General features: G+C 49.1%; 1 protein-coding gene across 1 annotated transcript in view; it reads right to left on the reverse strand.

Annotated features, from left to right (window-relative positions):
- Positions 1-11,363, reverse strand: part of TLL2 (tolloid like 2) — a 139,854-nt gene extending 128,491 nt beyond the window's left edge. Inside the window, exon 1 of the mRNA XM_070469954.1 lies at positions 11,018-11,363. Coding sequence (XP_070326055.1) covers positions 11,018-11,207 — 190 coding nt within the window. The 5' untranslated portion in view covers positions 11,208-11,363. The remainder of the gene's footprint in view (positions 1-11,017) is intronic.
- Between the last annotated feature and the right edge of the window lie 4,396 nt (positions 11,364-15,759).

The following is a 15,759-nucleotide window of genomic DNA, read 5'->3' on the forward strand; positions in this document are numbered from 1 at the left end:
TACACACAGAGCCACGATCTTTCCTCCATCTTCCCTTCCTTTCCATTCCTGAGGCCCAAGTCTGGACTCCATGCTCCCAAGCCTAGAACTCCTGGTGGTCCTCCTATTTCCTGCTTCTACAGATCCTAAACATCACTTGTATTACAACAGTTGCCTGCTCAAAACCCATTAATAGCTCCCCCTTGCTTAAGGGGCATGTTTTAAATGTCTCAGCTTGACATTCACTGTTTCAAACCTCTTTCAATCTTGTCACTAGTATTCAGCAGAGTAAGCCAGGTAATGCCACAGCTCCAGACAACTTCAAAGCATTCCTGCTGCCTTGTCTTGTCTCATAATATCTATTTTACCTGAAATGCTTTCCCCTGAATCCCTTTATTTTTAAAATCCCATCCATCCTTTCAGGCCAAACTCAGGGCTCATCACCTCCCTTATCAGGAAGCCTTTCTTGATTGTCTTACAGTGACTGCTACCTTTTCCAAATCTCTATGGTATCTCATTTGTTCAGTTTTTCATTTGGCAATTACTGGTTGAGCACTCATCATGTGCCAAGCACTGCACTGGTGAGTGGGAAACCAAACGAGTCTAATTTTCTGCCCCTTGAAGTTCACTGCCTGATATGGAGACAGACACTGAGCAGATAAAGTCACTCCAATGACCATACCGCGTTACTGATTGTAAAACCTGTGGTACAAGGGAAAAAAGGCGACAAGATTTAAGAGAAGGGACCTGATTGAGATCAGGCCTGGGAAGGCCCTTGGGGAAAAGGACACATATACTGAGGGTCCTAAACAGACTGGGAGGCCAGGAGGCAGCAGGGAGGGGTGCAGGTACCATCACAGTAGCCCACGTGGGAGGTGGTAGGGTTCAGACCAAACAGGGGCAGTAAAGAGGGAGAGAAGTGGATGGGCTGAAATTTGGAAACAGAATTGTCAGGACTTGGGTTGGACTGCCTGAGAGAAGAGGGGGAGAGACCTGTACCCGGGATGGTGTCCAGTTCCTGGCTGAAGCACCTGCCATCACCACCAGGTGCCACTTGGCATCTGCCACCATGGGGCCCAGACCCCAGCAAGCCATGGGTGAGCCCGGGGGAGAGGATGGTGAACCAGTGCCGGCTCAGCGGGAAGGAGAACTGACCCAGGCACGCGATAATAAACAGTCAGGGAGGAAGGTAGCCTGCTCCTGTGGGAAACTGGCTCAGGCAGGACTCATATCAACTCAAGGCCAGTAACCCAGGTGGGAGGAAGGAGAGGAGGCTCAGTGCAAATTGCAGGATGAGCCACGAGATAAGTGGCCCAGCTGGCGGAGCGGGCAAAGACTCAGGGCTGAACATCAACACTCAAGTGCCCATGCAGGCGAGCTTGAGAATATTTATTGGTAATTGACAGAAGTGGTTAGACGGTGGCGTGATCACAGATAGGTCTGTAACCAATCAGCAGGAAAGCTCAGTTCCTGTTGCTATGTTTGCATCCAGGCAGAACTGTATTATGAGCGGGCTAAGAGGATACCACGAGAAACCTGCTTCTATGCATTTGGTTTATCTGTTATCCACTCCTTGCTTCATGGATGAGAGCAAGTGAGCTGTGGAGCAATAAATTATCACTTGCCGCACACTCTGGATCCCAAGAGAACTCTCTGCAGAGGGAGAGATAAGCCTGCACAGGCCACAGAGAGATTATCACTTATAGGGAAATTCTTAAATGGGGAACAATAACAGGTGTAATCATAATAGCAAGGAGAAGAACTAACAATTAATGACCGCTTGCTAAACACTTTTTTGTTCACTACCTCATTCAATCTGCAAACAAATCTAGTTGATGGGTTTTCATATCATTTTCCCAATAAGGAAACCGAAGCTCAGAGAGGTTAAGAAACTTAGTCAAAGCCACACAAGCAATGAGGACATAGGCAGGCTTTAGGCCACGGGCTGCCTGATGCCAAAAGTAGTCTCTTATACAGGATATTTCATTGCTCCACTCTGCCACCCAGGCTGCCACTCAACCAGAGCCTCTTTGGGAACCATGGGCCATTGAAGTCCTCTCCTTCTGGGGAGGGGAGAGTGGCTAGACCCATTGTCCTCAACTGACCTGACACCCAGGCACTTATCTGGGCCTGGTAGGAAAGGGATGGGGCAACAGAGAGGATAAAAGATGCATTTCAACACCCTGTGTTATTCATTTATTCTTCCCTCTGCTTTGGGACTAAGAACACTTTGAAGGTCAGAACTGTCTCATCCTTGCTAGTCATGTTGGGTTGCTAGCCAAGGACAGAGAAGCGGGTAGGGAGAATGTGGAGGGTTATGGTGCTCTGGGGAACAAGTGGAAAATATGACCATCAGAATGAACAGTGAGAGATGCTTGTTGATTGGGGGTGGGGGAGGCAGGAGAAGGGAAGCTGTTCCAGGGTTGGCGAGACCATAGGTTTCAAAGGGAGAACAGGTGTTTGAGGTGCCTGTCTCACAGATTGCAAGTTCAGTGTCCTGTGTGGGTCCTAGTCCAGCCTCCCTTGGGCAGTCACCTATCATGCAATACCCACAGGATCTTAAGATCTCGAAACACCTCTCGTGAGTGCCTGGATCATCTCCTGGCTATTTGAAAGACCAGTGGAGAGAACGGAAGGAAAAGAGCTTTATAAACAATGCTAAGGCAATGCTGTAACCACTGTGGGGGTTAATGCCATTATTCTTCCTCTTGAAAAACATAGTGAGGAGTGAGAAGGCAAAGGTTTGGAAACCAATGGAGTTACAGCCTCTATTTAGATTGCTTGACCATGTGTGCCAGGATGTGCACTCCCATCGAATGCAATGTGGGCCCAAATCCTGCTTGCATCTTGGCTGTTTGGACCCTGGAGGAATGCTTTTCGAAAGAGGAGTGGTTGGGAGGAACTACAGACTGAACGGAAGCTCAGATTTAACACCAATCACACATCTCCAGTCAAGGGCTGGCTTCTAGAGTGAGACCTGGACATCTGTTTGGCTTGCAGCACAGGGAACTACCCCCCAACCCAGCCAAACATCAAGGAAGCCAATGAGAGCCATGGAAGGTTTGTTTTTAGGGCAAGGTCTGGATATAGAAGAACTGCTGCCATCAGCATCACTAGGAAACATAAAACTCCAAAATCATCATCTGCTCCAGTCGTTTCCTGCTCTTTGAAACCTTGTTGGATTTCTATGGAATGATAATAATAAAAACAATAATATTTATTGAATATTAAATATTAAGTTTACCATGTTCCAAGTACTATTCTAAGTGCTTTGTCTATATTAACTCATCTAACCCTTATAATCACCCTCTGTGGTAGATATTAGTAACCACACTTTATGGGTGAAGAAATGGAGATCCAGAAAGCTTAAGCGGCTCACTTAGGGTGCCACAGTCATTTAGTGCGAGAGCTGGGATCTGAACCCGGGCAATTTGTCTCCAGAGTCGGCTCACTCCTCTGAGCTCTCAGAGGAATAGAAAGTGATGCTGTTCATGTAATTCAATTTAATGTGCATGACGGGTGTTTCGGAGGCCACAAAATGATAGCAATATTTCACAAATATTGAGTGCTTCTATTTGCTAAGCACAGTATCAAGTGCCTTTCATTCAACAACTGCCTGTGAAATAGGAGTTTCTATTAACTGCATTATGTAGAAGAGGAAACTGAGGCTTTACAGCTGCAGGACTCGCTTAAGCTCACGGCTAGTAAGTGACAAGGCTGAGAAGGGAAATACAAGTTAGCCTGACTCCGAAGCTTGGGTACCAAACCAACAGGCTAGGTGGTCAAACATCAGGTGAGGAGCCAGGTGCTCTAACAACCACAGCCCGGGCCGGGGAGAACCCTGAGAGTGGCAGGAGAAGCAGTGGAAAGGGGAGGTCCAGGTCTGACGGCAGGCGCTGCCGGGTGGGAGGGCTGCTGCCCGTCTGCACTCGGCTTCCACCAGGAGCATCTTCCCGCTGAGGAGGCCATGCCCAGGTGCTCCCGGGACAGGGCTGAGGCCTGATTGGCACTTAGCTCCTTAGGTGTGCCAGGCCCCTTGCAGACAGAAGGCTCCTCCTCTCCTCTCTCTGTGCTGGACAGAGGAATAAAGGACACTCCCCACACACATGCCACCCCCAGGAGAGGGTGCAAGATGCTGACTGCAGCATCACTGGGCAGGAGAAAGATGGAAACACGGGTCCCACTGACGTCAGAGTTGGGGACTCTCTTGGAGTTTTCTGCCTCCACTGTTGAGCTCCACCTACAGAGCCAGCATCATAAGTCAAAGGAGCACCAATATTGGGTAGAAGGTCTCAGCCTCAGGGTGTGTCTCCAGATGCAAAATGGAAACTATTCCAGCTGTTCGTCTGCTCTGGGGCTGGACTAGAGATCAATGGGGTGGTGTTCTTGCTATCTTTCAGCTCTTGGAACATCCTCACCCAAAAGGGGCTGATGCCTCCGCCTTCTGACCTCCCCTCCCCCAGATGCTGCCCCCTAGCCTGAGTCATGGCGCTGGCTGGGACCTCTTGGCTCTGTGGGGCACCTGAAGGCCACCTGTTCTCTACCTGCTCGGTTAGCTGAATCCTCAGCATGGGCAGCTATATCTCTCTGCAGAAGCCAAGACAGTGTGTTTCCTCCCCCATCTCTGCCTTGGCCCATCCTTAACTTTTTCCTAAAATTCACCTTTCACTTACTTTTGAGACACTGTTTGCCAATAATTATCAGATCTGAACTTAAGAATCTCTAAATAACACTAATACATGAAATCACTTGTTCACGTGTCACAAAAATTCAAATTTCTCTGAGTGTTTCACCACAAGTTCAGGGAGTACTTGGGAGCCCTGCTCTGTGCTCTAGGGACGTACATATCCATCACTGAACTCTTGCCTTGCCCAGAAACAGTGCTGAGCACATGACATTCTATCACTCAATCCTTGGTAACCCTGAGAAGTGAGTATCTGGAGTCTTCTCAAGGGAGGAAACTGAGGCTCAGAGAGGTTAAGTAACTTTCTAAAGGTCACAAAGCCTTGCACTGGCAGCAGATTTTGGACCCCAGTCTATCAACTGTCAAAGCCCAGGCTCTTAACCACCTCGTGCCCTGCCCTGGGGCCCTTCGAGGGTAAAAATTTGGAAACCAGGGTGGACTAGATGCAGCTCCTGCCTGGAGAAGAGGGAAAGATCAACATTTCATTTCCATGCAGCTCTGGAATAATTTGACTCCATCAAATCAGCACCTGCCTGAATCAGCAAGGACACCAAGACAAGCAGGGATACAAACAAAGTTGTAAAACTGCCAGCTGCCCTCACCTGGGTGTGGCCCCCTAGAGAAAGACTAGGTGCCAGGGAGATGGTGGCTCCCGCACTAGGGACAGGCTATGCCAGGGAGACAGGCTTCTAGGAGGCACCACGGGAGCCTCACATCTGTGCTTAAGAATCTGGGGTGCCTGCCCTGCCGTGAAGGAAGGAAACCCTGGGAGTGCTGCCCAGGACTCCCCGTCCCCACTCTCCACCTGGAGCTCTCTCAGGAGGGGCTGCTGCCCACCCAGCTGGCTCTGCTTCCCTTTCCAGGCTGACAGCAAGCTTGGAGGGTCCTTCAGCCATGGACCCCATCCACACAGGGCCAGGCAGAATCATCCTTCCCTCAATCAGCGAATACTGACAAGTACCTGTGATGTGCTGCCAGGCACTGGGCTTACAGCAGTGACCGAGGCAGACAACCGTCACTGGCTTCACACCGTCTGACACTCCAGCCTCACGTCATAACGTGAGGGCTTGCAGGTAGGAGCTGCCCCGGAGAGGGCCATCTTAAAGAGGGCTCTTGGTGACCCCCAAAATGAGGTACTGATTGTAAGGTCACTGTCTCTGGGAGAGAATAACAAGATGGAGTGGGGCCCAAAATTCCAGCAGAAGTCAGGTCTCAAAGTGTGAGTAAGGCCTGCAAACTTGCTCCTGGGAAATAAACTAGTTCCCAGGCCAGCCTCCACACCCCAGCTCTGCTGCCGTTAGCCATCAGGGACTGCTGACTGTATTCATTCATGGAGGAATATATATATGTTTATCACATGTGAAGGCCTGGCATTTATTAAGCCACCAACTGAAAAGTAAAGCTGGCTGTAAACTTCACTTTTATAAACCCAAAAAGCTATGTAGCACTTTACAGTTTACAGGGTATCTGCATATTGTTTCAGCCTTAGGTAGACACTGCTGGTGACCTGAGTCCCAGATCCTCAGTTCCATGCATCCGCTGCATGGCTTCCCACTTTTCTACTTGAGAACTTTTTCTGAATCTAGAGCCCATGGCAACCACACACAGAGGGGCAGGGAAGTTCATGCCTCAAGGAGTGTCACATTCTCCCAAACTGGTGGCAACAACATGCCCCATTCCACATGCTCTTTTTTTTTTTTTTAGGTGTTTTACATATTTATTTGTTTATTTAGGCTGTGTTGGGTTCTTCTCTGCAGTGCACCCGCTTCTCTAGTTGCTACACGCAGGCTCTAGAGCACATCTGGGCTCAGTATTTGTGGAGTATGTGCTTAATTGCAGTTTGTGGGATCCTAGTTCACCAATCAGGGATTGAACTCAGGCCCCCTGCATTGGGAGCACGGAGTCTTAGCCACTGGACCACCAGGGAAGTCACTCCACATGCACTTTTAACAATGTGACTTTAACAGTCCTCCCTTGGATAGGTGGGCTATGTTCATGTCCCTTGAATCTGGGAGAGCTTGTAACCATGGCAGAAGAGATGTTACGTAGCTCCCGAGGCAAGGTCATGAGGAAATACAGCTGCCATCTGGTTCCCCTGGGATGCGTGCACCTAGAATCCAGTTGCCATGCTGTGAGGAAGCCTAATCAGCCCACATGGAGAGACCACACAGAGAGGCCACCTGTAGGTTCTGGCCAACAGTTCAACTGAGGCCCTGGGCAATAGCCAGCCTCTGCTGCCAGATGTGAGAGAACCAGTCAGCCTCCAATGATGCCAGCTCCCAGCTGTCAAGTCACCCTCAGCCTGCACGCCTACCCAGCAGAGGCTCAGACACTGTGGAGCAGTGGCAGATCATTTCTGCTGTGCCCTTTCCAAAGTCCTTATCTACAGACTCACCTACACAGTAAAATGGCAGTTGTTCAATATTACAAAGTTCGGGTGGTTTTTAACACAGGGATAGAAGCTGGAAAAGGGAGCAAACAATGAAGAACAGCAGCTTTTGTATAAATGTTCCAGCCTCCTGTTTCCTGGGCAAATAATTCTGGGAGGCCTTATGGAAGGGCTAGGTGGGAACACGACCCTATTAACTTAAGGCAGTTACCTGGATTCCTCTCCCTTCATTGGATTTCCTCTTTCCTGGTCATACTTGCCCTGCTCCCTCACCCTGCTGTTGGGGTCACCTCCTAAACAATCTATCTACACACAAGTCCTGTCTAAGACCCTGCCCTCTCAGAAATACAGCTACAACTAGCCTTATGTCTGCCCTAGAAGCAGTTTTGTCCCCATTCCCATTTTTCAGATGAGAAAACTGAGGCACAGAGAGGTGAAGGACTTGCTCCAGGCTGTACGAAGAGTAAGAGGCAGGGTCAGGATAAGAATCCAGGCCTCTGGCTCTGGATGCAGCTAAGGAATTACGAGTGAGGGCAAGCAGGCTGGAGAAGCTCTCAGAAGCTTTGCAAAAGTTGTTCTCAGGGACATGGTGGTTGAAAGGATGTCTTGCAATTTACTCAGTTGAACTCCTGACCTCATTTGCAGTGTCAGATGAAAAGCAAACAGCAGACCCATGGGCCACCAGACAGAGACCACACCCAGGAAGCCCCATGCATCTTACCAGCCCCAGGTCAGGAGCACTTTTCAGGTCACTCCCATTTCAAGATCATATGATTCAAAAGCATTCCTTTTTATAGCATTAAATAGATTGGTTTTTAAAAATATATTTATTTATTTGTTCAACTGAATCAGGTCTTAGTTGCAGCAGCTGGAATCTTTGTTGCGGCACGTGGGCTTAGGTGTCCTAAGGCATGTGGGATCTTAGTTCCCTGACCAGGGATCGAATGTGAGTTTCCTGCATTGGAAGATGGATTCTTAACCACTGGACCACCAGTGAAGTTCCTCAATTAGACTGTCTGTTAGTAAATTTAAGTTTCACAATTCAAAACTTACTCCAAAGATCAGCATGAGGATGTTCTTTCAACAAGTTTCTAGGAAATCTGTTTATCAAGTACTTAACTATAAGTCAGGTACTGTTCTAAGCACACTAACCTATTAGGAATCATCCTTATTTACAAATGAGGAAACTAATGCACAGAGAAATCAAGTGACTTGCCCAAGGTCACACAGTTTGTAAATGACAGAGTAAACAGTAAAAAGAGCAAATGGTAAAAGTGTAAATGACAGAACACTGACCAGTTTGGTCAGCCTCTGAGAGCCTGAGCTGGAAGCAAAGGCCATAGAACCACACAGAAGGAAGGAGCCAGGAGCATAAACTCAGGGCTTGCAAGGTGTGAAGGGGGCTGCTGTGGACTATGGGAGCCAGCTCCCTGCACCTGGCAGTCTGCCACCCTAACTAGTCCAACAGTGTCACTCTGTGGATGAGGAGCTAAGACTCAGAAAGGAACATGCCAAGGAACACAGCTCCTGAGAGGCTAGAAACAGACCCCAGACTCTTTGTCTGCACTCTACATCCTTCACAGAATGGAGACCCCTGGCTCAAGAAGGGCACGTGGGAGGTGTTTTAGATTTGAAGACCCAAGGCAGGTGCTAGGCAAGGGGCTCTGGCCAAGAGTCAGGGATTAGCATGTGACTGGGATAGGAGGACAGGCTGCCCTTTAAGGTTTGGTTTGAATATAGAACCAGCAAAGGCAGTGTTCTTCGCAAGCTGAGAGGCACATCCTTTCGCTGAGATGCCAGTCCTTGGTGAACTGCTTATTGTCCTTAGAAGGCTGTTCCCTTGCTCAGGGAATTTCCAGAAGCCTGAATCTATTGATGTCTCCCTTGCCGTCGCCCTCTTCTGGACACTCTTAGCATTGGCATGGATGAGGGAGAGGTCAAGGGGTTGGGAGGACAGACAAGGCTGTGGAGGATGCTGGAAGCTGGCTGAAACCCTACACCTACTTTCCTAGCCCTGCCCGCCCATCCCATCCCATCTGGGAGGACTCGCAGAACATGCATGCCCTGGTTATCTAGCAATTTCTCTAAAATTACTGGGGAAAAATGAGGCCCCAAGCTGCCTTAGTGTTATTCCACAAAGCCAAGTCCAGCAGCTGGAGAGCTCCCAGACAAGACCTATATCTCTTTCACCTAGATTCACAGGGCCAAGATCAGCACTCAGCGTCCTAGAGGTGCTCGATACCTTCCCCAGCACACTGACTGCTACCCCAGTCCAGGCCCACACCGCCTCCCACAGGCCCCTGGTTCACATCCAGTAAAATCCAGGATCTGACAGGTGCAGGTGATGGCTGGTGGCTGATCCACTCCATTTAGCCCCCCTCCCAGTTTTGCATCCTCAGTGCCATTCTTCTCAGGCAAGGCCACCATTCACTGCTCCAGAGACTTTTCAAGCCTGGTTGGGACCTAGGTCCAGTGAGAAACGGAGACACCTCAGTCAGGACATGCTACCTGTGGATATCCTCTCAAATTACCCAGGGATCAACTCTTTGTCCTCCTTCCTAACTCAGAAATCCCACAAGGTACAGCAATGGACTGTTATTCTGGAGAAATCTTCCTTCAGGGTAAAACCAGGCCCTCAAGCCTGGTATGATCGGCACCCTCCACAAGATTCTCAAGTCTTACACTCTCCTAGGTTCTCTGGCCTCCGAGTACCCTGGTCTGCCCCAGATTTCACCGACTTCTGACCTGTCCAACCCGGAGCCTAGACTACACTGGCTGCAGTAACAACACAAGCAGCGTCTTCATCATTATTCCATGTGCAGATAATTTCCCCATAAATTATCTGAGCCCTCCGACAATTACTGTCCCCAGTGCAGAAGAGAAAACGCAGCCTACTAGAGGGAGACTGAGCCTCTCCAGGGAGAGAGGGGACTGGGCCCACACTGGCCCAGGGCACGCCCTCATTCAACAGAAGTAAAGCACCTTGCCCTTCTGCGCCTGGAGGATGCGAGCTTCCTTTGGTCCTCTCGTCTCTTCGGGCCGCCCACAGAACCAGCCTTACCCTGCCCAGAGATAAACACCTCTACCCGCGGCCCCGGGCCAGGAGCTGCTCGGCGGGCTTCAGACCAACCCTCTCTGGGGAGTGTGAGCACCCCTCGGTTCCAGCTGGGAACTGCCCCAGACCCACGGCTTTCTTCGGAACATGCGCTCGGGCTTTGCAGCGGCTGAAGCCGCTACGCTTGGGACCCAGCTCCAGCGGGAAACTGGAGATGCAGCGCCCGGGCCGCGATTAGCGCCAGAAAGACCCGCGCGTCCTGGGGCGCGGCTTCCTGTCCGGATTAGAGCACCTGACGGCTTCCATCTCTGCCCGCCCAGGACGACCCCCAGCCGCGACCACAGAGCGGGCTACGCGGAAGTCTGCAGCAACTCGAGTCCTGCTCATTCTCCATCGGCTACCGCTTTCCTTTTGCCTGCTGTGAAGCTTTTCGCTTTTTAAACTCTCTTCCCAAGAGTAACCACAAGATCTTGGGAAACTTTGCGTGAAACTTAAAAATGCCATGAAATCGGAGCTCAGACTCTGTCTGAGCCTGGGAACGCCGCGCCCAGCCCGGTTCCCGCCCCTCTGCTCCAGCTCAGCGCGTCCGGCGGTGGCCCGTGGTGACCACCTGGCTGTCAGGCGACCCGGGGGCCCGCCCCAGCCCCTGGGCACCCTCTCGGCCTCGGACACTTTGGGAACATTTCCGCGGCCGCCACCCGGTGCGCGCCGCACACCAGGGGCCAGGACGTCCCAGTCGGAGAGGTATTTAAGCAGTCCCTCTGGGGCACTGTTTTCCCGGGGTGTCCGGGGGATCTCAGCGGAGGGGAAGGGTGACCCGCCCCCACAGACTGCCGCGCTGGCTTGCCCACTACCTCGTTTGCATTTCAAAGGCAAACTTCTGCCGGACTTCCCCGGCTGCGGCACCTACCGGCTTTGCACGGATCATGGTAATGCTCCAGCAGCTGCTCCGCGCTCTCCTCGCCTTCCAGCGCCGAGGAGTCCCAGGTGGCGTCCGAGCGCTCCCCGAGCCCCCCGGCATCGCGGGGCAGCGGCAGCAGCAGTAGCAGGAGAGGCAGCAGCAATGGCACAAGGGCCCCGAGCGCAGTCACACGGGGCATGGTTGCGAGCGGCCGGCCAAGACCGAGGGAGTTGAGTGCACCGAAAGCAGGACTCGGGCGAGGGACCGCGTACAGAGTCGGGTCGGTGGCAACCGGCACGGCGATTACGCGCGGCTGCGGGGCATGGCTCGGCCGCGGAACCCCCAGAGCGCGGCGTCCCGGTCCGCGTCCGCGCGCCTAGGAAGCCGCTGCTCGAAGCTACTTGCTCGGCGGCCGAGGCTGCGGCGGCTGCGACTGTGGCAGTGGTTGGAGCAGTGGCCGCTCCGCCCCTCTCCACCCGGGCTGGACCGCACAACCCTCGCCAGGGGCCCCGGGCAGCCAATCACTCGGGCGCCCGAGGCGAGGCCCCTCCTCTTCCCGGCACCTCCGCAACTTCGGAGGAAGGGGAGTGAGGTGCAGATGCTGAAGGCAAGGACCCGGAGCCCGCCGAGCTCCCACCGAGCCTAGGGCGCCCTTCTCTGGGTGTTACAGCGGCTCTGGCCCACCCTCCCTTCAACGCTGCTCCTGAAGATCAAGGCTGGACTTCCCGCCTTGCTTTATTCTCAAAATTCACTTTACAACTCCCGGGTGCACACGTGGGTGAAGACAGGAGGTAGTGGCTAGAGCTCTGAGCGCCGGACCAGAAACCCAATGCGAGCGATTCCCATTACCAGCTCGCTATGTGCTTTTCGGAGAATCATTTCCCTGTAGGGATGAAGCGAATCTTCTCTTTGGGTCATTTTTGGCGCAGGAAAAAAAAAAACACACACACAAAAACGACGATTACGATCCTCTCAGCTTTCTCCACATTCCCTCGTCCAACCGTGACCGGCGCTTGCTGCAGTAACCACCTAACCTACGTATGGTGATATTGAGTGGCTTAGAATATAATGATTTAAAATGACGGATTTCCCCTCTACGTGACCCTATCCTTTAGGAAAACAGTGCAAGACGATTCATACAGGGAAAAAGATTGACAAATGAACAGCTGTACCTACTATTTGTGTTAAATTACAGGCATGTTTTATTAAATAAGCCACTCACCATTAACTTGATGGAATAAAAACAACCAGTTTCTGAAGTCTGGTTAATTTTTTGCTAATTAAAAACATATGCCCAAATAATGTAAGAGAATAATCAAGAGATATTTGAAACCCCCTCCTATGCTGTACCTTAAATGTAAAAATTGTTAAGACTGAGCCAATTTGATTTATAGACATAAAAACGCTATTACCAAGAGGCTTTTCAAAGACCTTTCTACAAAAGCAAAATTGCCCCCATTAAGAAGTAAAATACATCAATGTGTAGTCAGCATCACACCCAGTAGAATCTTTTTTCCATTTAAACTGCAAGCAGAAAAAGGGGCCAAGATTTCCTTTGTGATTTCCACATGGTTTCACAGCCACCAATGACAAAACAGCAGACAGGGAGCCCAGAGCTGGGCTTTACACAGGATTCTGAATTTCTTGATCATCTTGAATTATGATCATCTAATAAGTAGGGTGACAAGTCCTACAACCCAGTAAAGGTTTAACTACTGGGTGTTTTGTCTTGGCCCTTAGAAATGTAAGTTGACCCTGCTTCATGCTGAGCTTTCATCCAATGGGCACATAGAGGATGGAGCCAGATTGGGCAAGAAGAACTGACAAAGGGGAGGGAGTAATCTGGGGCAGGTGGGGAGAGGGAGGGGAATGGATGCCACCAAATGGCAGGGAAGACCAAGTGGCCATTAAATAGGTATGGGAAGGAGCTGAACGTCATTTCTGCCTGAACACTGGAAGGAGTCAAACCCAACGCCATAGGTCTCTGCATTTAACCCAGTGAAGGTCACCACCTGTCAGTAGACAAGTCCACAAAGTCAACATCTCAAAAGCCTAACAAACTTCTGTGACACTTCCAGGTCTCCAGATGGCACTAGGCGAACAGCCAACTGGCCTCATTAGCAGGGAATTCCTCCGGAAAATAGACATTACAGGCGACCTCTTGTGCAAGAACCGAGGTTGTGAGCTTTTATTGCCTCTAATCCCCACCTCGTGAGTAGCTGCCAGGCTTCTCACCAACATTCTTTGCCCAAACATTTTGAAGACAGTCATGCTCTGGGATGAGCAAACTGCAGCTTTATGTCAGATGCCCTGTTTGAATGCTATCTTAGAGGCTATCAAACAAGTATGAACAAACTACTTGAGCCATAATACAAAAAAGTTAGAAACAATCGAAAGTGATGGTTAACATTTTTTCTCAGCTTCATGTTTTCTGATTTCACTCACCACTTTTATAAACTCTAATCTGGCTCAAGTAATTTTATAAATGTAGTTTTTAATTTCAATGAAAAAAACTATAGATAGATTTGGAATAAAAGGCTCTGGGATCTAAAGCCACTCAACTCAGTTCCATTAGTTATTTGTGGGTTTCCTCCTCCACAGCTCATGATCACAAGTCCATACAATTGTCCCTTCTCAGTCAGATGTCTGTCATCCACTCAACTCTTTGCTGCTATGCCCTATGCCGAGTTCCACAGCTCTCTTACAGCCGCTCTCAAACGCCTCCACCTCTACCAAGTTTTATCCTCCATAACTACTCCGCAGAGTAGAGGTCCCTTCTTCCTCTTCATGCTTTTCCAGGGTACCACACCACCTTCTCCAAGGCAGGGAGCAGCCCCTTCAGGGTAAAGAGGGCACTATCATTTGCTGGTTTACTTCTTAGTTTACACGAACTGACCACTGAGACAGTACTTTGAGTTTTTTAAATATTTCATACTGTTACGATTTTCAGCAGCCGTTTAAAACCTTCTGTGGCTGAGACCCCTACTCAAGCCCGTTTAAGGGTGGCACATCAGGCCCTCCATCCACCATCAGACTGTCCTTACATGTGTATCCCAGCCTTGAGCTCTTGCCATCTCCATTATGGCTACTCACATTGCATTAAACATCTTGCATTCATCCTAATAGGGCCTTGCTGCTCCATGTCTTTGCCGGGCACAACTTTGTCACCACACAGGCTGCATCTTCATTGCCAACATTACAGCAGCTACCACACCTATGACACTTAACCTATTTGTCTGTCCCTTCTGGGTCTCTAACCTGTATCAGACCAGTCTTACTCTCTGGACCCTCTTTGGACCCTCTCTTCCCTTCAGTGACCTCCAAGGTTAGGTCCCACAATCTTAGTGGCTTACACAGAGCCATAAGAACTGTGACATGGGCCAATTTAAATGACTTATGTCAAAATCCATCCTACAACTATGTCCTCCGTTTAAAAAATTTGAAACTCCTACCACCTTAAGTATGCAAAACCTTGAAGATAACTTTAAAAACATTTGTAGACTGCATTACCATTGACTCCATGTGTCCCAACACAAATTTATTCCCTCCTGTTCTAATGTTAAAACTGTTGATTAGCTATTTAATAAAAGCTCTCACTGTGAAATTCAGAAGTTGGTTGTATGAAAGTTTCCTCTATTAAACTCCTAGTTTTCCAACCAGACAAAAGTGCCCACTACAGAGATCTAAAGTACTCAAATTTGCACCAATTTAAACTATTCAGCTAACAAGAATTTCCAAGTAAGGTGTCAACTGGGGCTGGTAATAAAATCAGGGGGAGAAAAGAACCAAGGAGGCTAAAAAGAATTTAAATAACTAGTTAAAACTGAAGATGAAAAAAAGTACAAATAAACTTGGAGAAGTTCGCCACTACTTTTGATATATTAGTAGTACAATAAAAACAATCCCATCCATTGCTATAGAACACTCATTTCCAACGTGATCTCTATGAATATCTCTTTCCATAAGCTGGATAAGTGACATCCCCATTTCACAGTTACAGCCGTCAAAACAATAGGACCCAATTTTGATTACTTCTGGGCTAAAAAGGAACTCTTTAGCTGCTCTAGTTTCTTACAATGTAGCTGCCTATGCTATCAGCTTCACAGGATAGCTGTGAGAGGAAGCAAGTGAAACTGTTGTGCAACAGTAGTACTAGACAAATACAAAGTATTCTCAATCAGAACAATGACAGGGACAGAAGGGTTTGAATGCTGGAGTCAGAGTTTGTATACAAAGAAAGTCAAAAGAATGGTAATGAGAGAAAAAAATCATTTCTTAAAAAGACAAATCTGATTCATTATACCATTCTTCCCACTTTCTGTACATTTTTTCCCTCAAAGTATGAAGTTGGGGAAAATACCCAAATCTCAAATTTTAAATCCTTTGTTTCAGGGGTCAGCACACTATGACCTGCGGGCTGTTTCTGCTGTTTTATTGGAACAGGGCCATGCTCATTAGCTGATGTACTGTCTCCCATGGCTGTTGCGCTACAATGGCAGAGCAGTTGTGACACAGACTGTACGGCTCTCAAAGCCTCAAATATTTCCTATTGGGCTTTTTACAGAAAGCTTGCTGACCCCTGCCTTATTTAATTGTGGAAAGCTATTAGTAATCTCTTCATATGCATGCCAATAATAATGGGTTATCCTTTATGCTTGGATCATCTGTTTCAAAAAGGAAAGAAAGAAAGCATCCGAGGGAAGAACATTTGACTTTTTATTACTTTTTAAAAATTCAACTTCAGTTAGATT

The sequence above is a fragment of the Odocoileus virginianus genome, chromosome 7 (genome assembly GCF_023699985.2).
Source record: "Odocoileus virginianus isolate 20LAN1187 ecotype Illinois chromosome 7, Ovbor_1.2, whole genome shotgun sequence".
In the NCBI taxonomy this organism is placed as follows: domain Eukaryota; kingdom Metazoa; phylum Chordata; class Mammalia; order Artiodactyla; family Cervidae; genus Odocoileus; species Odocoileus virginianus.